This window comes from Takifugu flavidus, chromosome 9 (genome assembly GCF_003711565.1).
Source record: "Takifugu flavidus isolate HTHZ2018 chromosome 9, ASM371156v2, whole genome shotgun sequence".
NCBI lineage: Eukaryota > Metazoa > Chordata > Actinopteri > Tetraodontiformes > Tetraodontidae > Takifugu > Takifugu flavidus.
The window spans coordinates 668,094-690,929 of NC_079528.1; the positions used below are offsets into that span (position 1 = coordinate 668,094).

Genomic DNA, 22,836 nt, shown 5'->3' on the forward strand with positions numbered 1-22,836 from the left:
TTTTTCATGTCTTGCTGCCTTTCCTGTCAGTCCTGCTGATGTGGACTTCAACAGGTTGAGAACCATGTTTTTAAAGATATTTATTGTAATTTTAGAAGCACAGGTTTGTGTTAAAGACCAGTTTGAATGGCTGGAGCTGCACCATTAATGTGATGCAGAGAACAACAAGTCCTCCCTCCTGGATATATTTTTGTTTTTTGCTTGGCCTGGAGGAACGTCTGACGCTCGCAGACTCCCTCCGTCCCTCCCTCCATCCCTCCCTGCAGCTTGGTTCCTGCTCGCCATGTGAATTCTGTGTGTTTCCTTATTTGTGAGGTTCTCCGACACAATGCTGCACCTCCGGGGTCCCCGGCTGATGCGATCAGACTCGAGAACCCTGGAGTCCGCTGCTGTGAAACTCCATTCAGAGGATGAAACTGCCATGCAGATGTGTCAGCGGCCCAAGGCGGGATGCTGGAATCTTTGAGGCTGTCTATGAGGCTGAGAGGAACCTCCCTGATAAAAGATGCTTCAAATGTGCCTCTTTAGCCAAGACTGATAGATTAGAGCAGTGTCATACAATGTGTGTGTGTGTGTGTGTGTGTGTGTGTGTGTGTGTGTGTGTGTGTGTGTGTGTGTGTGTGTGTGTGTGCCCTTTTATCAGCGCGTAGAATTGAGAACTATTTGTTGAATTTTTTGCTTGGAAAAGTTGTGGTGGATCCTGGGAGTGGTGGGGACACGGAGAGATAACATGGTGCAGCACATTTCCTCAGAGTCTTCCCCCGAGGTGATGCAAGACTTTAGACAAATGTCTTGTTTGTTCACTATTGAATGGTCATCTTTCAAGGAGCGGGACGCCAGCACAAACACACGCACACACCAGTGCGATTTCACAGGGGAGCGCATCATTCTTCTCCCCCATGAAGTAGGTAGAGAGAATATTAGAAACCAAATCATAACGCATTGCCGTAGGCCAGAGGTAGGACGCAGAGAGGAGAGGTAATTCAATTACTGTCTGACAAACAATGGGCATAGATAGATAGATAGATAGATAGATAGATAGATAGATAGATAGATAGATAGATAGATAGATAGATAGATAGATAGATAGATAGATAGATAGATAGTAGATAGATAGATAGATGGATGGATGGATGGATGGATGGATGGATGGATGGATGGATGGATGGATGGATGGATGGATGGATGGATGGATGGATAGATAGATAGATAGATAGATAGATAGATAGATAGATAGATAGATAGATAGATAGATAGATAGATAGATAGATAGATAGATAGATAGATAGATAGATAGATAGATAGATGGATGGATGGATGGATGGATGGATGGATGATGGATGGATGGATGGATGGAGGATGGATGGATGGAGGATGGATGGATGGATAGATAGATAGATAGATAGATAGATAGATAGATAGATAGATAGATAGATAGATAGATAGATAGATAGATAGATAGATAGATAGATAGATAGATAGATAGATAGATGGATGGATGGATGGATGGATGGATGGAGAGAGAGAGAGAGAGAGAGAGAGAGTGTCAGCAGCCATTTCCTCCATTAGTAACAGCCACTAATCCCCTGATGTGATTAACTCTGCCTCCTCCTTCACTACTTCACCACTTCTCCCTCCATCCTTCAGCACTCGTCCTCCCATTCAACAGTGCCAGCCACTTGTCTTCCACACCGGAGCTCATCTGGTCCAATCCCCTGAACGGATCCAAGACTTCCACTGTGTTCCACTGCCAGGACGATGGAGGTCTTCCAAATCGACGCCTCTCTTTACGGGAACTCGCCTCTGGGCAGGTGTCTAAAAAAGCAAAAGTCAGTGGTGTTTGCACAGAGGAGGAAGAACGTTTAAAGAGATTAAGACCCGCGCTTGCGTTCAAAGCTCTGACACTTAATGCCGCCTGAATGAGAGGTGACATGTGATATAAATCGTACAAGATGTGGCTTTGGATGTTCAAACGGTTATGGAAATACATGAAAGCGTGAAGGATTATGGGTGTGCAAAAGGGAGGTAACAAGCATGTCAGTATAGCTATTTCTGTCCTCAATGACTGGCTGCCAAATACTTTTTTTTCCCCCCAACATTTGATAAACTCGCTACATCAATACAAAGTCTAGTTTGTTTCTATGGAAACTTAAACCTCAGGGTTGAATTCCAGCCACATAGCTCACTAATAGCAGCCTATGATAAATCCTCAAGCTTTACTGTTGATGTATACATTTAAAAAAGAGAGTTTTTGACACACAGGTTTTAAAACGGAGACGATATATGAAACTATTTTTATTCACCAGCAAAAACAAACCACCTTACAGATCTCATGATGCAACTTTTCTTTATACTCTACTGTGAATAATTCTGGTATCATAGGAATCATAACAGGGGAATCTGCAGAAAGAATAATGCAGCGCAATCACTGAAACACAAACAACATACACACACGCTCGCGCCTTAGCACACACACGATGCAGAAGCAGGTCCCCAGGGGGAAGCGACAGAGCAGCACACCGTACTTGGTTTACTTGCTGATGTCTCCATGGAAACTGTTATGTCTGACCTTCAAACATGTACGCAGCCTTCCATCTGGCTCAGGTTGGCTAATCAGATCACATCAACACACACACAAATGAACTGTCAGATCACATCATCAGTGTGCAGGAAATTCTCTGGTCGCTGGTCTTTGGGTCCTCGTGCTCCTCGAGTCGGCCGTCAGGGGCTGCGTCTATATTTTGTTTCCTCTAACGCGCCGCATATGGGTGTGATTTGACGACTGCTACTTGTTTTCATGTGCGCAAATACAGATGTGCTACAGCTGCAAGGGGATGAAAAGTTTTTTTGATATAGGCTTGATTTAATTAAGGGGGTCTTTCATCAGAGGGCAGCCTCTCCTAACAGCCTGGCTTCTTTCTCCATCTTTTCTTCCACTTCAGCTCGGCTCCTTTCATTTCTGCTCCGCTCTGGACCCGCATCTGCTCCGCTGCTCGTGGATTCATGAGGCGCTTCACAGGGGCAAACATCTGGAGGCCCCTTACATCCAGGGCCGTGCATCCGTTCTGGGGCAACGAGGCCCGGACACCAGCGCCCCCACCCCCCCCACAGAGCTCAGGCTTTGGTGTGTGTGTGGTGCCGTTCATAGTCACAATTTCCTGAGAGCTGGTGCCTTGATGTGGCCAGAACCACGGTGCATGATTTATTACGACGTTAGCTGTCTCCTCAAATGCAGCAGTTATTATGACCATGCACCCCCACTCCTCCGACTTCCTCAATCTCCCCCCTGCTGCTTCGCGCAGGAGTGTGCACCAGATTCAGCTGACACAGCGCTGCGTGGCTTACATAAGGAGCAGGCCGCTGTGGACCTAATGGATGTTTGGTCTCATCTTGATGTATTGGCTATTGGTTTGTTCCCTCATGTGGCAGGTTGGAACCACAGAGAGCCAATAAGTGTAAATGTGTGTGTGTGTGTGTGGGGGGGGTTCTGCACTTAATTAAATGCATGGATAGACCATAAAGGTTCACAGACTTAATTATTCCTACTTTAGGGCAGAAAATGACACACAATTTACAAGATTCATTGATTTGGATTTAATTGTATTGTCAATTGATTATGGAGATTAGCCACATCATGGTACAGCCTAACAGATAATCACTGTCTTACAAGTAGCCGTAGATCATGTTACTTCATGTATTATAGAAAAATAATAATTAATTCAGATAATTTAGTGTAGAGTGCAGGGGCTAACTGGTTTTGTTGGTGCCAGATCATCAAAGTGATCCAGACGGAGCTCAGCACAGCCTTCAAGCCTCCGTCAAACAGCGGGAACACAGAGGAAGATGGATAAAAGTGGGATAGGATGGAGACGTGCAGAGTTATAGGAAAGAACCAGAGCGGAAGGCCTCAGTGTTTGTGTATGTAAAATCAGGAGGCTAAAGGAAAGAAGGCAAGGAGGAAAGCAGCAGCGGAAGTGTGGTGTCCAGAGATGAGAGGGAGTCCACACAGGAGGGATGTGGCAGGGTTGTGTTTACAGGCCACAGAGACCCAGGACGCTGTGGTTTTGTTCATCAGCATCTGCACGTTTATCATGGTTTGCCACAGTAAACCAAAAACCTAGGTGACATTTACAGCTTTTTTAAACAATTTGTCCAGTTTTCAGGAAGCATGTGACTGACAAAGCAACAAAAAACAACACTTCTGTCATCAGTCTCTTATAAACACAGAGAAAAGGAAGTGGAAGCCCCTTGTTGTGGTCCACTGCTAACATGAGTACAGGTCCTGTGGACCCCGTCGGGATAAGAATCTCTCCTCGGGCAGCTGTCTCAAAGCTCCATGGAGGTATCAGATCTCCTCCTCTTCCTCCTCTTCCTAATTAGAACAATTAAGAGATTTACAGAACAGATGGATGGAAATCCAGCTGGCTCCTGAGTCTGCCCCAGAGGAGGGAGACGCTTCAGCGGACACACCAGCGGGACTCTGGTTCCCTCTAGTGGCCATGCCTGGTCAGTGCCACGCACCTGAAATCGATTTGCAGTAAAAACTGCATTTGAAAAAATAGATTTGTGAATGTGAAATCTAAATATTAAACTATTACACGTAACGTAGCCTTTTTGTTCAACATGGGACCACCTGTAAAAAGTAGACAGTAAATAAATTTCAAGTGTTTGGTGAATCTTTCTTAGATTTTAGATCCAGCACCATAATGTTTAGCTATATCATGTATAGGTGAGCTTATGTAAACAGGTGATTTAAAGTGATTTAGGTAAGCTTTACCTAGTCACTTGTGACATCGATTTAACACCACTTTTGTCTAACTCTGTTGGATGCGGTGCCATAGAGGAGAAGAGCAACGACGTTGAACCATTACAGACAAAATCACAGTAACTAAAATGATGTTGAACTGAGTTAACTAAATGTTAATATGATTGGAGAGCTGTGGATGTTGAAGAAACGCTTAACTTTAGTTAGTTTGAATCAACTAAGCACACCGGTTGTTTCTCTCTGTCATGTGATAAACTTAAGTTCTGCTCTGGAACTGTGGCCTTGTTTTGGAGGGAGCGCCCGGGCTCACAGCTCCTCCAGCGGTTCAGAGCCCCTGAACCGTATGGCCCCTCCTCTCAACCACCTGCAGACAGGACAACTCAGTTGTTCATTCCATCCCAAAGGACAAAGTTGCTCAATTCTCTTTATAAATTCTGTAGAAACACCCACATGGCCAAGCTGCCGCGATTCTGTTTCATTCCTGTGAGGGTGAAGATCAACGATGAAACGTTTCATCAGAAGCCATTAGAATGTTATCCAGACTAAATAGTGCTGGGAATACTTACGTCGAAGTTGCCACGTGGCCAATATGGCAGCAATTAACAACACCAGCACCACTGGCACCACCACAACTGCTACGTGACCTTTATGACTTTCCTCCACACTTGCCTGGTAGAAACGGACAAATGGCACGCACCAAATATGGTTTTTGTTAGTTTCTTCCCGCTTCCCATATTTATGGCCATTACATCAAAGATACTGTAAATGCCCGTTGCGCCCTCTAGTGTTAGTAAAGTAGCGCTGCATCATTGTTCGCCTACATTCTCATTAAATTAACACTGCGCTCGACTGACTGAATGTCTCAAATCTATCATTGTCTACTCACGGCAGCACGAGAGTCAGTCGAGGCTGTGGTTTCAAAAATGTCCATGTGTAGATCTGAAGGAACATGGACAAATGAAGAGGCGGGAGTTTTAAGACACATTTCTATCCCAGCAACATCAGCGGAAGGTAAAGACAATTTCAAAGAAGCAGTTTTGGGCACCTGTTTTTGTGGTAGTGATGGTCAGAACATTGCTGGCATTACTGGTTCCCAGGCTGTTCCTGGCAAATATGCGGACATTATAGGTGGAGGGGTTCATCTCTAAGATGGTGGCATCGGTCTGATTAGGGCCAAACTCCACAACGGTCTTGGTAGAATCCCAGGAGGCTGCGTGGGAAACCGAAAGGTTAAAAATGAAAGTGTATCATTTGAAAGCAGAAATGAAAGTCTTACCATTAAGAGCTTTATACTCCAGGATGAAACCCACGATGGGGCTGTCACCTTCAAACCCGGGAGTCCAGGCCAGAGAAAACATGTTGTCTTTGACCTCCTTTAACTCAACCACTGGGGGGTCTGGCGGCACTAAAAAGGAAACAATGGACGTTCCATATATCACCTAGATTTGGTCATTTTTATCTCTCACGAGCCAGAGGAAGAGCATGTGCAGCCTGACCTGAGGTCCCCCTGGTCGTCGAGTCGCTGTCTCCCCACACTGTAGCAGCCGTCACAGGCACCCTGGTGGGGGCCCTTTCCAGGTGGCCGGAAGGTGTAGTTCCGTGTATCCATGTAGGAGGAGGAGTGGGCATTGTTTGAACTAAAAACAGGAAAAAAAAACAGACCTTGAGAACTCTTGTAATGAATGCGATCGTCCAGCCGTGTTTAGCTGACTCACGCTCATCCAGGGTGGAGCAGAGCGGCCCCGTGGAAGCAGGTCCGACCCCTGCGTTCGTCTTGGCCTGGACCAGCACGCCGTATTGGGTGGAGGGCTTGAGGTTGCTCAGAACGATGCTCTCCACCTCTCGGGTGGCGCTCACGCTCACGCGTTGCCACCGTCCGAACTGTTTGTCGTACTCCCTGTAGCTGATGACGTAGCTGCGAAGGACCCCGTTTGTGAGATCTGGTTTGGGGGGCTAATGAGGGGAGAAGCGGGGCTTTAAGATGGGCTTGTTAATAACACCAGCAAACTGTGTGACGTGTGTGACCCACCTTCCATGTGACTCTGATGCTGTGAGCAGTGAGGCCCTCCAGCTGCATGTCCAGCGGAGGACCCTCAGGTGCTGCGGACACGTCACATCCAGTAATATAAAGAGCCACTAGCTTAACCCTCGTGTACGCTAATGTTCATATTGTTGTTACTCGGCCGGCGTTTGTGGGTCTGATGGACCCGTTGCATTTTGTGGCTTTTAATGCCTCACAGTCAAACACTTTTATGTTAAAATACTGAACAGATGTTTACCTTATCCCAATCACAAGCAGTATAAACAATATATATGGTTAACATTTGCCCTTTACCTTTGTTAGGTCACATCTATAATAAAGAAAATCAATTCAAATCAAGATACGCGTGGAAACAAATTTACAAGTGAAACAAGGTTTTTCAAAACTACTGACTTTTATTTCTTTGAACTTGAAATTTAACCCATTCAGGTGCACATCAAAATGAGAGGTGATATATGTTCTTCACAGAAAAGCCAAAGTCAGTGAGTCTCAGTTTGAAAAATCTATTAATTTTATCTTTTTTTTAATAAAAAGTGAAAACGGGTCCCACAGACCCTCACACCACACAAGGGTTGAAGGACTAAAGCCCTGATGACCAACAAACATTTCTCCTTTATTCCACTCTACCTGCTTCTTTGGTTGTGATGGTCAGAACGTTGCTGCTGTGGCTCGTGCCCACGCTGTTGGTGGCAAACATGCGGAGGTTGTAGCTCTTAGCTGGGTGCAGGTCCACCAGGGTGAGATGGGTCAGATCAGGGTTCAGGATCTGGGTTATGACCGCAGTGTCCCAGGAGGCTGAGTCACAGAAGACTCCTTTAACCACCAAACATCCCAACCTCAAACCGCTACAGTTTCGGGTGCGTTCGTACCCTCTTTGCTTTTGAGATCCACCCTGTAGCTGGTCACTGGTCGGCCTCCATCAAACGCCGGAGTCCACTGAACCTTCAGGCTGCGTTCCCTCACCTCTGTGGTTTCCACTGTCAGAGGACCGGGCCGTGCTGAGAGGAGACGAGCCAGGGTCAATATGCAAACCATGCAAATAAACATCAACTGGCTCGAAACATCATCACCATCAACAAACCACTGGAGCAGCTTCACAGACCTCCAGAGAAACATTCTCACCTGCAACCACACTCAGAGTAATCTGGTGTTTGTGGTCATTGAACCAGCCTGGAATTTCCACGCGGCATCCATACATCCCAGAGTCTTCCTCCTCCACCCGCCTGATGGTCAGCGACACGTCGCCCTCCTGGAGGCTGCCCAGCAGCAGGTACCGCTCTGACAGCCTGCTGCTCACGGATGTCCCGTCTGACTTGATCACCTCATGAGCGCAGCCTCTGCTGGGGATGGCCCCCCGGCCCCAGCACGCAGGCAGCTTCCCGTAGTGCTGGGCGTCATATTTGCACGTCAGAGTCACGTCTGTCCCCACTGTCGCGATGATGCTGCCCGCGGTCGCACAACCTGAAACCACAAAGCAAAGAAAAGTGGGTCAGAAGTTCGGAACATCCAGCACCAGCGCGCTCTAAAGGCTTACTGAGGAGAGCAAGGGGGAGGATGCACGGCAGCGTTGGGAGTCTGCCCCAAAGGATCATTTTCTTCAGCTTCTTGCCCGACGGAAAGATTTCGGTTCACCTGCTGAGTGACACTGAGCCAAACCGCAGTGTAGCTCCAGCTTTGACTTGGTTCCAAATCACATGACGGCGTCCTTGATACGCTCTCACAAACAACTTCTGCTGGCAGAAGAGGAATGCTGAAAAGAGCTGTTTCCCTCTCTGTGCTTTTGGTTCCTTAATCTGGGAGAGGTGCTCAGTGGCATTCTGATGAGTAGACAGACAGAATCAGGGTTATCGGAAAGCTCCGTCAGGGACGTTCAGCCAGGCAAAAAGACCCATGTTTTTCAGAGGAATCCTACATTTCTTCCATTTCTGCTGCTAGCAACATGCTAAAGGAGTTTGGTTGTCAGGTCAAATGTATCCCTAAAGCAGCAGAATTTGTAAAAGAAAAAAGGCAACAATGTTTCAACGATGACCCTGAACAGGAGCTGCAGATCAAACCCACACGCCCAGAATGTTGTCAGATATAAAGTGCAGAAATGTAACGCTGAGGAGCAAAGTTTTCTTCAAGGTCAGGATTTTAGGCGTTTCCTAGACTGCTGAGCTGGAAGTTTAGAAAGTCACAAAAGAACTTCCTCTTTCATCGCATGGAGTTGCACCAACTCACTCTAATTTGCTGAATTTTTAACTTCATGCTCATTTAAATGTAAACTAGCAGCATAATATAAATAAAGATCACTGAATTTAAAAGTATTACGTTTAATTTTTAACAATGGCTGAAGTTGAAAAAGTTTTTTTTCAAGAGTTGTTTTCTTGGAAAAAGGCAACAAATACTTGATCTATAAATACACTTGATCTATTCTGCATTTTTGGGGTTGGAAAATCAGAATTTTCAGTATAAAAAGTCATTTGACGCTGAATATTCTGCGTTTGTGTGGTTCACTATTTCAGTGCGTTATGAGCTGACTGATGCTGAAATGACTAACATTGACCCATATTTGCTCTATTTGTAGAAAATGTCTCAATAGCAGATGACTCACACACCAGAATCTATTTAATCTATGAAAGAATCCATGAAAGCACGTTTGAATAAGATGACAGAAATGTCGTATTTCCCTTTGGTGGTGAGGATGTAACAGGCACACCCCAGACAGCCTTAAATGTGATGGTATTCAATTGGTTTTGTTCATCTAATGCAATAAAGAAACAAAACCAAAGAGAAAAAAGAGGTCCACACAGAACGAGGGTCGTCTTCCTTTATTTTATTTGTCTATTTTTAGTCATAATTCAATTGATTTTCTAAATTGCATCTTTTGTGACGTACTAAAAGTGGGGATGAAAATATTTTTTGTGGTTTTCTTTTACTGTTACATTAAAAAAGGGAAATTTGAAATTGTTAGGAAGTGACTGTGATTGAGTAATTTTTTTTTCTGAGGGGGGGGGGGATTGAGAGAGAGAAAAAAAATTAGCTCTGAAACTATGTTAATTTCCTTTTCTTTTTTTTGAGAAACGACCACGTGGATTCCAGGAAGATGATTGAGCTGATAAAACCTGTACGGCTCAGTTCATCTAGTTTTCTGATTATGTTCACCCCAGTGGATGGAGGCACATTCTGAGATGAGATACAGATAAACGGATCATCAGGGTGGACGTGTGAAGGTCTGCAAACATTTGGCTAAAAAACAAAAAATAGATGTGAACCTGATGGAGCTGGTGTTGTTCCAACTCATCTAATTATTAATTTAGATTATTTAAAAAACAAATAGGACATAAATGTGGCATTATGGGCGTTGCTGCTCAGGGAGTTGGTGTTTTAGCAAAGTCCGATGCGAAAGAATGTGGACGAGACTGGGAGTACCGCCGGTCGCCAGCAGGGGGCAGCCTCCACAGCAGCTTTGATACCCTGGCAGCTCAGGCCTGCCAAAAAGGACAGAAAAATACAAATGAATGAAACTAGGAGCTGTTCTCACACACCAATGAGTCACACGTGTCTTTTTCAAAGAAAACTGGGACAAGATAAGTGGTTTAACTGGTCGAAAGGTTCGAGCTCCCCACCGTAAAAGAGTCACGCGGATACTTTATAGAAACGTGGGGAGGATGTTTTCCAAGGCTCAGGGATGCTGTCATAAATGTTCCCAGCAGCAGAGGTGCTGATGTGCTCCGCCCTCCTCCTCTGGAGAAAGCCTCTGCCTTTTTTGGAGAAATGTAATTAGAAAAATAGTTTCCTCATAGTTGGAGTCGCTGGATGGTGCAGGAGCTGCAACTTCACACTCACGGAGAGCAAAGAGGAGGATTGTGACTGTGGTGAGGACGAAAACAACAGCCAGCCTGCAAAGGTTCCGTACTCCCAGAAGGTTCTGCAGTGTAAATGAACCCGAGAATTAGTTTATGGAACAAACACGGCTGTTTATTATTGTTGTTACTCTTATTAAAATGAAACTTGACTTCAAATGTAAAAACGCCGTTGAATTGAATCTCCGCCACCAGAGGGGACTCCTGCACAGAACAGAAGGTGCAGCGCTTTCATTTCTGTCTTTATTTTTGATATTATCCACTGGTGGGGGGGGGGGGGGGGGGGTGTACCTCGGATGTTTCCTCTCTTCCTGTGGAGGACAGAAAAAACAAACGTGTTGAAGAAGGTTCCTGGATGTTGTTGATAAAAAAAAGAAAAAGATTCTTCTTAAGAAATTAAAACCCTAAAAACCCTAACCCCCCAAAAAACATTGGGCCAAACTACAAAACACTTTGATTTAGCTGTTTGTTTATTTAGAAAAAGGAAAAGACCATCACATTTTCTTCTCTCACCTTGTGCAGTTGGTATTATCTCATCTCTGACGGGTTCTACAACAGGAACCGAGGGGGAAATAATGTTTGAACAAGTTTTAAATTGGAGTTTAATCTGATTCCTTCTCTGAGATCTTACCCTCCTCAATGACCAGCCACATGTTTACTTTATGGTCATTGAACCAGCCTGGGATCTCCACCCTGCAGCCGTACTCCCCGTTATCGCTCCACTGGGCGTTCAGGATGGTGAGGGACACGTCCCCGTCCCCAGCGCTGCCCAGCAGCCGGTACCTGGGGGACTGCGTGTACAGCGGGGCTCCACCCACGGAGGAGAGAATGGTGCTGGAACATTTGGACATCGGCACCTGCGCCCGTCCCCAACAGAACGACAGGGAGCCATGAGTCTGGGCGTCGTACCTGCAGGGCAGAGTCACGTTGGCCCCAAACCAGCCGGTGATTCGGAAGTGGTCTGTAGACACTGAGGACACGACACAGAACGCAGCTGCAATTTCAAAATAGAAACATTCGAACACCCACCAGCACCTTCTTTCATCCACACGCGCTCTTTTAACTGTAGAGAATATCGACGTACCTGGGGCCACGATTGCGAGGATTAGGATGAGATGCCTCTGAACGCACATGTGTGGGCTTGTGTGCAGAAAGGAGAGGATAACTCAGAAACCTAACCCCCTCACCGACTCCAGATAGCACCGTGGTCTGAAGAGCTGGCTTCCTTTTTGGAGAATCAGGAAGGAAATCGATGCCAGTCTATATTAGGAGAAGAAAGAAGTAAGCTTTGCTGGGTAGAGCAACACCAGCGTTGAGGTGAGAGTTAAACTAGAGGACGTCAACTGAAGTATTTACTGCAGCTGGATCGATGAGAGTGATGAACCCTGAGGGACGCCAGGCCCCAACACGAGCAGGGGCCTCTGAATAGGTGCTAAATTAGGATCCCGCCTGTGTTTTCCTGTTCTACCTGGACAAATTACACCTTTAATCTGCTCAGATTTATGTTCCGAGCTGTTGTTGTTGTCAGGACATGTTCCTGAGCCCAGCAGCCTGAGACAAACGCTTTAACCTTCCATCCCTCGCGCTCCACGGGCCGCTCCATCTCCACCTCCAGCTGTCAAGACGGCCCGACACCACGCAGTCGATGGTGCCTCGTAGATCACCGTCCTCCCACCGAGACCTGCGCTGCTGTGGTTCTTGGTCTCCCAACAGGCTGGTCGCTGTGACAATGAACGAGAGATTAAACTCACTGAATTCCCTCGTCATGAAAGAGCACCTTTCCTGACGGGGGGTGGGGGGGGGGGTCTCTATATAAGGTGTTTAATCCTGGGACTAAACCCAGTCACGCAAGGAAAACTATCATGAAGCAGACATGACAACAAACCACAGACTGAAGGCTGAAAGAACCTGATTACTCCGACATCAGCAAAAGCAAAAGCAGAAGCAGGACAGCGGAGCTCAGGTGTCGGCATTTTAGACGCTGAGTGGGAGGATGGGAGCAGTAGCTGAAGTAGGTTTAAGGGAATAAACACATGAAATATGGAAACAATAAATATATTAAACCATAAGTGTTAAGAATCATTCTATTAAAATCTTGGAAAAAGTAAGATTGAAAAGCAAAATTTCTTCTTACTGACAATTTTAAACCAAATTAAGTGCTATAGTGCTAAAAATAAGCGCTCTGAAATCATCAAATAAAAGAGAGGCATGTAAATATCAAAGTCAATATATAGGATTAAGGCTAAGGTTAGGATTATGGTTTGGATTTAGGGTTGCAGTTAGGATTAGGGTGAGGGGTTAGGGGTTAGGATTAGGGTGAGGGGTTAGGGGTTAGGATTAGGGTGAGGGGTTAGGGGTTAGGATTAGGATGAGGGGTTAGGGGTTAGGATTAGGGTGAGGGGTTAGGATTAGGGTGAGGGGTTAGGATTCAGGGTGAGGGTATAGGGTTTAATTTTACGGTTTAGTTCTAGGGTTTAGGGGTTAGGGGTTCACTCTTTCCAGCAAAGATATTAACTTTTTTTTAAATAAATAATGACTAATTAAATAGATAATGTACAATTGTTATTGAAAACAGAATTAACAAATTAACAAACAAACAACAAATAAAGAAAGAAAGAAATAAAATGGAGCAGTAAAATGTAAGTGTTCAGGTTACGAATACAATCATTTTCACAGGGGAAGAAGAACAGAGATTTTAAGGGATTCATTAAAAGTCTAATGGTTGAAGAGCGGTGTCTGGATGTGGGGGCAGTAGTATAGAAAAGTGCTGTAAAACAATAATAAAAGAGCCGATCCATGGGGCCGTTAATGGGGGAGGAAGAATTAAGAAGGGGGGGTGGAATAAGTTTCTTCTCTCGTTAAACAAAAAGGGTGGCGGGGGGGTGGGAAGGCTTAGGTTAGTATTGGGGTGCTGACAAATGAAGAGGGCAGTATTCTAATGGACTTTAATGGAATCTTGTTCCCTTCCGTTGTTTCACCTCCTCCCATCCGTGCATGTACGCACTACTCAGTACATGCACGTTGTATTTATGGCTGCAGCTTCTGGTGACTGTGGAGTCTCGGCCCTTTCCCCACTTCCAACTTCCCACTATCGCCTCTCCTGGGAGTCTCAAAGTCCCCCCACAGTCTCTCCTATTAATATCCCAGCAGGGAGGCCAGAGCTCTTGGGGAGTTTGGGAGCGGAAACGCCTCTGAGCACTCCTGGAAGACACAGAGATGGGTGGATGAGAAGGATAAGAAAATCAGGGGAAAGGGGGGGGGGGGGGGGGGGGGTGAAGTAAAATTTTTAATTGCACGTGTGATCAGGAAGGGCCATGGGGGGTGTGCAGGTGGATGCATAAAATATTAAATAATGTGATTAAATTAAGGATAAAGGAGAGAGAAATTCACTATAAAATAAAGACGTCTGCAGGACCTTTAGGGACAGATGTTGACATCGTCCTCATTAAAGACCAGAGCAGTTATTCCGGGAACTTCAGGAACTTCTCTGTGTGTTTTTGCTTCCCTGTAACATAATTTTTGTCCCAGTCTCGGCAGCACTGGGACTCTGCTACCAGTCCCATCACCATTACTCACTGCACCGTCACAGTTTTCCCACAAACATGAAGGAATCGCTGACTTACTGCAGAATGGATGATGTCTGAGCTGGGTGCTTTTTCACCAGAATCTGGACTCTGAACATGCATGTGAAAGGTAGGAAGCTGGGACTGCGCCTGCATTTCACTGACTCGACCCATCAATATTCTCATGAGTTCAGCCTCCTCCAGCACAATTGAAGGAGAAAAATGTGCAAACATAAACATGCCCTTAGAGGAAAGATGATTAGGGGTACACAGAACACGAGTTCTCCTGACCCAAAGCTGATTCAGATCCAACTCTCCTTCTCCGCTGGGAAGTCCTCTCTTCATTTCTCACATGGCCTGGCCACCCGTCCTTCTAACACAGGACAGAGAGAGAGAGGGAGAGATGTTGAGAAAACCATACGAGGACATGAGCAGGCGACCGGTATGGGAAAGATAATCCTGAAACTTCCCTCATGGCAGTGATGGAAAGCTTATTACAGGTTATCTGCCAGCAGAGCCAATGGTTCTGTAGCAGCAAGATGAATCCCACAGATAATTCCTGCAGGTTCATGTCTAATCTTCCAATTAAAATCCATTTAATCTATAAAAACTTTCATAAGCCATTTAAATAAACAACGCATCTGTCAGCGGCTAACCAAATTATTTCCAGGCTATGCTCTCTCTGCACGTCCTCTATTCCAATGAATTGGAATTCTGAGCACAACGGCCCTGCGGCATGTTTGTTTGAACATAAGAGAACTCGTACATCGGTGGAAAATGAGAAAAATACGATGTGAAATGGGTCCACGACCAAATGGATTACACTGAGACGCAACAAGCACCAAGCTAATTAGGTGCTGGATCACATTGAAGACCACCCAGCATAAGGCTAAATCCCACGCTAACAGAATTGGATCTGACCCCGCTAACTTCCTGTTTGACAAAGCAATAACAACCAGCAGAACAGAAGTTTCACATGATAACTTCAAGGGCTTCAAAAACCTGCAATCACAGGTAGCGAAACGGTTGGAGCTACTCATCAGGCTGATTCTGAGTCATCCAGCATAAACGACGACCTTCATGACAAAAGAATCTGTGTTTAGATGCGTGCAAACGGTTTCGGATAAATTAGGTGCAAAATACAAAAAACTTTAGTCTATTCATATTTATGGACCCCTTGTTTGAGCTCCCCTTATTTATCTCTCTTTTCTCCTCTTTGGCATGAGCAAATGTAAATACAAAAAAAGTATGTAAATGTTCACTGTTTATAAAAAAGCTCGATTGACAAAACAAACATCCACAGTGCATAAAGGTCATTTCACACTGTCTGAACCCATAAACTGTGCGTGTGGATGTCTGTGTAAATTCTCAGTCATCCAGGTCATTGTATCCAAGGTAGTTTTCTCTGTCAACTGGACTGGGTTTCTTCTCTTGAAGACGTTTCGCCTTCTATCCAGAAGGCTTCTTCAGTTCTGAAATCGCTGGGGAGAGAGCTTGAAGACCGCTGGTTTGAAAGGGGGGTTAAGGAAGCTATCCATGTTAAATTGGAGAAACCATCCTTGAACAGAGGTGGTGGCCTGAGGCACTTCCTATCACCCACATACAATGCAGTCCTCCACTCCTTCCAACAGCAAAACAAACATTCACACCATTCCAGGAGACCCAGTGACTCATCACCATGTGACCCAGCAGACAAAGGGGAGACACCTCAACAGAAACTAGGTGAACGACCCGACCAACGACCCTGCTAACGACTCTCAGGTGACCACCCGGATCATTAGCATGCAAATGGTCCACAGGGGCTATATATTTTCAAGCTCTCTCCCCAGCGATTTCAGAACTGAAGAAGCCTTCTGGATAGAAGGCGAAACGTCTTCAAGAGAAGAAACCCAGTCCAGTTGACAGAGAAAACTACCTTGGATGTGCGTGTGGAGATACAATACCGGCCCAAGCGGGCCAAAGTGATGCTGCCTATTGAACCCCCCCCTCTCTGAGCCTCCTACCTCACCACAAACATCCGTCTGACCTGCACTGTCTGATCATCACCCCCGAGCAACAGCACACCTGACCTTTAACCTCCTTCACTACCATGTCCTGCAGCCACTCCAGGAAACGATTCAAACGATTCCCGCATCATCTCCCCACCCCTCCCTACCTACAGTAGACACTTCCCCTCCCCATACCAGACCCTCACCCACCCCGAATCAGTTTTCTCTGCCCCTCACCCCAAGGTAGGGGTCCCCCTCCCCAAGACACAACACCCCCCAGTGTGACTATCTGGTTCGTCAAGAGCAGAGGACCAGTCCTCATCCTTGGAGATGCAAAAACATCAACCCCATCCCAGGACACTGTCCAACTGGACGGCTACTCTGGAACCTGCCATAATAAAGACCAGGACACCAGACAAACAACCATTAAACAACTAAAAACCTCTTTAGCAACTCACCCACAACCCAAACCCCAACATCATTATCAAACCTGCAGACAAAGGCAATAAAATAGTCATCGTGGACCGTCAGCAATGCCTCACTGAAGCTAATAGGCAAGAAAAAAACTGAGAGACTTTAAAATAAAACATTCATTACAGCAAAACAAAGACTACCAGTTTGGCCCAGATCACCCACGTCCGTGCTATTTCTACCTTTCACATAACTCTTTTATTGATGACTGACTGGTGACCGCGCCCTCTTTCCTCTCCCCATCCAGGTATCAAACCTGGACCCTCAGTCGGAGAAACGTCAGCCTTCCCTCGACCCCACGTGTTCCCACAGACTCATCAGATCCAACCCTGAACCCCAACCCCAACCCCAACCCTAATCCTAACCAACCAACCCTCCTTCTGTGGCTTCAACTCTGGGTGTGAGGAAGCTATAAATATCAATTCACGCATCAAGAAGAAACCAAACTTGGGCTGAAGCTGACAGCTAGATGTGGATGTAGGTCCGTATTAGAACAAATGTGGGATCTGCTCAGTCCTCCCTTCTGTTCTGGAGTCGGTGTTGATGCCAGGAAAAGTGTCGCAGCAGGACGTCGCAATGTCCAGCTCACTCAACACAACTCCGTACTGGGGTGGTTGCCATGGTTTCCCAGACTGCAATGGAATGGCTGAAAGATGATATTACCTCGCATTTCTGAGCCACCAAATACCCAAACCTCATTTAACTCGAGTATTAATATTTCAACAATTTAGACGGGGAGAATCATGGAAACTGGCTAAAGGTGAAAGTGCTGAGGCAGCATTTCCATTAGCAACCGTTCTTCCACCAACAGTACCTTTAATTCATCTGTCTCCATCAGGCTGATCTCTGATTTATTTTTTTGACCTTTTTCCAGAGAGGTTTTCTTTAATATTTAAGTGTTAGTGAAGATTTACTATGTGCTACAACTCTCAGAAACACAAATCTGTCTGGAGCATAAATCCAAATCCCAAACCAGCGAGTCCAACGCTCGCCAGAGGCTTTTAAAAAGGCAACTGCACTTAATTTACCGCAGGATGCTGCCAGAGGTTGAATCATGTCTCATTAACATGTGAGGCCTTTGTGTGTGTTTCTGTTTTGGATGAACGACCTCTCGCTCTCTGATGCTGAGCCAGAGCCGACGTTTTCGCCGCCTGACCTCCAACGAGTCCAGTCGCTGAGGCATTTCAGGAATTTTCATCAAAATTCTCTCTCCCATTAGAGACCGTTTTTTAACTGCAGCGTTGATCACCGATCCTCAGATGTGCATGGCTTCATGTGAGGAGCCTGAACAAAGACAGGAAGGAAACATACTCTCTCCAAAACAGACAGGATGGGGGGGGGGGGGCTGTGGAAAAGGAAATCTCACCTGAGAGGAAAGGTGGCAGAGCAGGCATTTGTTTAATACGTGTTTTTAAAAGTGTGGAGATCAATCAATCAATCTTTATTTATATAGCGTCTTATACAATCAATATTGTTTCAAGGCGCTTTCCAGAATCCCAGGGCCTGACCCCAGACAAGCAACAGTGGCGAGGAAAAACTCCCCTTTAACAGGAAGAAACCTTGAGCAGGACCAGGCTCATGTAGGGGGACCCTCCTGCTGATGGGGGGGCTGGGTAGAGAGAGAGAGAGGAGAGGAGAGAGGAGGAGAGGAGAGGAGAGGAGGAGAGGAGAGGAGAGGAGAGGAGAGGAGAGGAGAGGAGAGAGAGGAGAGGAGAAGAGAGAGGAAGGGAGAGGAGAGGAGAGGAGAGGAAGGGAGAGGAAGGGAGAGGAGAGGAGAGGAGAGGAGAGGAGAGGAGAGGAGAGGAGGAGAAGAGGAGAGGAGAGGAGAATGTCTTCCTCGGCCTGCCCCATCAGTAGTGGACCTTATTAAGCAGCGTGTGAGCTCTCTCTCCTTCTTTGCACCGAGGTCCCGGTGAAGGACCGGTCAGCCCCTCATTTCAGAGGGTTTGATTCTGGCCCCGGCGGCATCTCCTGCCTGTGGAACACACCAGTTTGCACTCACGGTCCGGACTCATTTGCATGCGTGTGACGGCTCCGTACTGCTGGGTCTTATTTATTAGACTAATTGAAACAGCTGGACTCCAAAGCAAACACTCTCTGCATGTCTCAGAATGTGATTTAAAGATAAGAGATAGATTAATGATAATGTAAAGTAGCTCCAACGCGAGAGACGTTGCACCACTCTGGCTTTGAAGTGGCAAATTCAGCAAATCTTTATAAGTGAAAATCTCTCTCTGCGGCCTGCCTGTCAGTTATAGATGAGTAAAAGGTTTTTGGCTTTTTGTTGGTGCACAGTGAGAATAACTGTAAGATACCCACATAAATCTCTGTAAAGGAAGCATTAACAGGAAACCAGGGGGAGGTCACATTTCAGTGTCGCCACTTTTACGCCGCAAGTTCACTTCAGCCGCGGTTCAACTCCGGTGCATCTCACATCTGTATAAACATCGCTGAGGCGTAGCGGAGGGTCACGGCGGCTCCTCCTCCGAGACAGCAGCAGAGGTGGAGAGGAGCTAACCCAGAAAACAGACACAGGGAGGGTTCACAGTTCATCTGCATTTAAATGTAATTGATCACTACCACGTTGCTACATTATGGCAAATGCCGGCGGGCGCCTCCATCTCTGTGCTAACACGAGAGCCACCGGAGGACCAGAGGAGGAACGTGAGGCTCTCTGAATGTGTCTGGTGCTCTGGGCTGCATCTCTGCGCTTGTAAGTGTGAAGGGAGACATTATAAACCCACCCTGTTCCCTAGCGCCAACGCCGCACGGCCACATTAATGGACCTCAGGCAGCAGAGGATCCTCTCAGAAATTCCCGGCAGTAAAAATGATAAACTGGAGTGTATGAAGAAGGCGGATTTATTAAACAACTATATACGGTTGCGTTTTACGAGTCTAAATTAAAAATGTCTGGGCCATTTAAATTTTGCGCGTCCTCTTGGGACATTTTTAGCAAGACGAGTGATTTAAAGGCTAAAGGATATGATGAGAACTTTCTGCACGTCTCCCTCTCAGTCTCGGGGCTGCGGTCTCGACCTCGGCTTCAATGGTTAAATCAGTGAAATTGCTCCCAGGTTACGCAATCAAGCCCACGTCTGTGCTGCATTGTGCTGTGCCCCCATCGTCAGGGCGGAAGGGAGATGCTTCATTATGGTCACACTGCAGTTTCCTTAGAGACGCTGGAGCTGCAGCCGGCTGCTCGCCTGGCCGGGAACTTGGCCGGCTGGTGGAAGTTTCTCACAGATGCCTGTGGCATTTCAATCAGGCGAAAAGAGGAATTCCTTCCTCAAACACACAATGGCAAGTGCTTAAAAGAAAAAAATGCCTTTGTGGAGCGACTCAGCGACACTGATGAATGACTCCAGGTTATTTTGCAGTCTGTGCATTACTTCAGACGCTTATAAATCATTTACATAATAAAGATGAACTGTGGATGTGGCCTTTAAATCTGTTTGCTGTCAGGTCGGGATGATCTGTTGAGGGACGCATCTTCTGCTAATGAGTTCTTATATTTAGTTACAAACCCAAAATAAGATAAATTGTGCAACCTTTTATTTGGCTGTAGTGAGGCGATTTTGTTGTAAAATTACATTTTAAGAGCATAATTCCTCACTTGGTGAGCTCATGCTCTCAGCACCCATAAGTGTTGAGGCGTAAACATATATGATTGTAAACTGGGGCTCCTCCTTCTGAGGCTGCTGCATTTTGCAGGACATAGACCGCTCTCCTGCAGGACTTAGACCGCTCTCCTGCAGGACATAGACCGCTCTCCTGCAGGACATAGACCGCTCTCCTGCAGGACTTAGACCGCTCTCCTGCAGGACATAGACCGCTCTCCTGCAGGACATAGACCGCTCTCCTGCGGGACATAGACCGCTCTCCTGCGGGACATAGACCGCTCTCCTGCAGGACTTAGACCGCTCTCCTGCAGGACATAGACCGCTCTCCTGCAGGACTTAGACCGCTCTCCTGCAGGACTTAGACCGCTCTCCTGCAGGACTTAGACCGCGCTCCTGCAGGACATAGACCGCTCTCCTGCAGGACTAGACCGCTCTCCTGCAGGACTTAGACCGCTCTCCTGCAGGACTTAGACCTCTCTCCTGCAGGACATAGACCACTCTCCTGCAGGACTTAGACCGCTCTCCTGCAGGACATAGACTGTTCTCCGCCCAGCAGTTAATATAACGCATCAAATGAGCTGCAGCGAGAGCAGAGACAGATAATAGCTCATTAGCAGGATCCCCCGTCGCACAGACAAACGACATTAGGAATAAAATGTAATATTTGCTGTCTGTGTGAGTGTAATGAATGAGGACAAAGCGGCTCGATGACGGCTGGTTGCAACAGAACAGACTGCCGCTGCATTTGGCCACAAACGGAAAGAAAAATGAAAATCGGTGCGGTTTGGATCGCTGCAACACAGCTGCGGAAAGTCTAAGATGCAGGCGCATTCTCTGAAAATATCCTTTAAATACAAAATAAAATGTCCTGATGTTGTCTCATCAAGGAAGCAGCAGAGCTGAAGGCCATCAGAGGGACGACGGAGGGGAAAGTCCCGATGATGGTGCTGATGATGAGGTTTTCAATCATTAGGTTGTTAAGATTCCAAATCCGTCACGATTACAAAATGCAAACAGAGTGTGAGGACTCATAAATACACTCTATGTCTGACACAGACTGTTTTGCATCTAAATAGCCTCCATTTTCATATTGAATTAATCATTTTTCAGGTTCTGCAGCAAATGAGAAACATTGGAAGATTAAATGAGAGAAGACAATGTGAACAATTGTGATGATTACGTTAACTGTGATGACATGATGAAGATTTTGTACCATAAAAAGAACTTTGATATTTATGGTAATTTAGAAGTACATACAGTCTTTAGCCCATTTCCCTGAATTATTCAATTATTTATTTAATTTATTTGTTTCAATCAACCATTCTCCTCTGTGCTTCTATCTTAAATTTATTATAAGGTATCACAGCAAGTCTTAACTTCTTATTTCAAGCCAGTCACGCAAGGTTTCTGAAGGATGGATGAGCCGGGCTCCGATCAGCCTCCCCAAACGCCGTGACTGTGCATTGAAGAAGAAAATTTGTAAACAACAACACAAACTTTTGTCTGCACCATTTCCTGTAATGGCAACAAAACGGCAAGAAGACGGCAGCTCTGGATCCAAGTGGTATGCTGGCAAAAATATACACACACTGCATGCGTGTGTGTGTGTGTGGTGTGTGTGTGTGTGTGTGTGTTTAGAAACGGAAGATTTAATGGGAGACTTGCAGCAGCTCATTGCTCTCTAAGGCTTGTTTACCGTGTGTGTATCTCTGGTTTCGTGCTACACACCCTCAGCTGTGTCGGGCGTGCCGACGCAGCATTTGCTCCTGTTCTGTGGACGATTACGTCTTCATTATGGCGACACTCGCCGTGCCAGGAGTGGGCACATCATCGAGTCGGTGCAGCTCATTAAATATCAGCCGATGGAAATCTCTCACTTCACTCTCTTCTTTGAATTTGTATAATTCCTCTTCCTCTTTACTATAATGAAATGTTCCTCGTTCAGTGGAGCCACAGCTCCTCCGTCATATCAGTGGGACGCCAGGCACTTCGTTAATTATTGCGCTGCAGCATTCATCTGATGAATAATTAGTTCACTGAAAGTCATTTAAATATTTGGCCCCATGTCGCCATTAAAGGGCCTGTAATTGTTTTGTATATTAAGAGAATCGTTTTCTGTCCTGTCCCACAAAACGCTGCAGCAGCTTCTGTTTGTCGGAGGAGAAGCAGCAGCAGGAAGATTTGTCACCTTTGACATCGTTCCTTTCTTTGTGCACATTTCTGCCGAACCCTGAACAGTCTGCAGCGTGTGTGTATTTGTACGCTAGTATTAATGCTCGTCTTATGTTTGCTCATCATTTTCATGAATGGCTGGTGTGGGGGATATTCTTTTAATCAGCAGTCATCAGTGTGTCTGGAGCTGATTTGCTTCATAATAAATGCTGTGAGTCCCTGACAGGTTTCACTGTCTGCAGGCCAAGTCAAACTTGGCCTCCAGTGGGGCTTGGATGACCCACTACTGTTGAGAGCAATAAAACTAAGATCTTTACTTGGAGTTACTGCTCCAAGTCTGGGATCCTCGTCCAGCACTGATAGTCTGTC

General features: G+C 46.1%; 2 protein-coding genes across 8 annotated transcripts in view; both read right to left on the reverse strand.

The window, feature by feature from the left end:
• Positions 1–3,579: 3,579 nt before the first annotated feature.
• On the reverse strand, positions 3,580–8,818 carry LOC130531628 (protein sidekick-1-like). The gene is made up of 13 exons (XM_057043709.1): positions 8,341–8,818; positions 7,929–8,267; positions 7,676–7,804; positions 7,434–7,601; positions 6,795–6,865; positions 6,481–6,718; positions 6,262–6,402; positions 6,042–6,170; positions 5,811–5,975; positions 5,652–5,704; positions 5,332–5,434; positions 5,216–5,246; positions 3,580–5,129 (listed from the first exon to the last, which is right to left on the reverse strand). Exons 1-13 carry the CDS (start codon positions 8,396–8,398, stop codon positions 5,072–5,074), a joined length of 1,683 nt encoding a protein of 560 aa, XP_056899689.1. The 5' UTR covers positions 8,399–8,818; the 3' UTR covers positions 3,580–5,071.
• Positions 8,819–9,795: 977 nt separating this feature from the next.
• Positions 9,796–22,836, reverse strand: part of LOC130531632 (hepatitis A virus cellular receptor 1 homolog) — a 30,155-nt gene continuing 17,114 nt past the window's right edge. The window contains exons 4-15 of one of the 7 annotated variants that reach the window (XR_008952154.1): positions 14,506–14,587; positions 13,630–13,852; positions 12,008–12,657; positions 11,736–11,911; positions 11,283–11,621; positions 11,165–11,200; positions 10,943–10,962; positions 10,805–10,855; positions 10,635–10,716; positions 10,415–10,549; positions 10,201–10,276; positions 9,796–10,169 (exon numbers count right to left, since the gene is read on the reverse strand). Coding sequence is in view for 1 of the 7 variants with exons in the window: in XM_057043714.1 (XP_056899694.1) it covers positions 10,425–10,549; positions 10,635–10,716; positions 10,805–10,855; positions 10,943–10,962; positions 11,165–11,200; positions 11,283–11,621; positions 11,736–11,784 (702 nt within the window). In the remaining 6 variants the exon portion in view is untranslated. Of the gene's footprint in view, positions 10,277–10,414; positions 10,550–10,634; positions 10,717–10,804; positions 10,856–10,942; positions 10,963–11,164; positions 11,201–11,282; positions 11,622–11,735; positions 11,912–12,007; positions 12,658–13,629; positions 15,561–22,836 lie in introns of those variants that run through there. The other 6 variants (XR_008952153.1, XR_008952151.1, XR_008952155.1 and 3 more) reach the window with 6 other exon arrangements.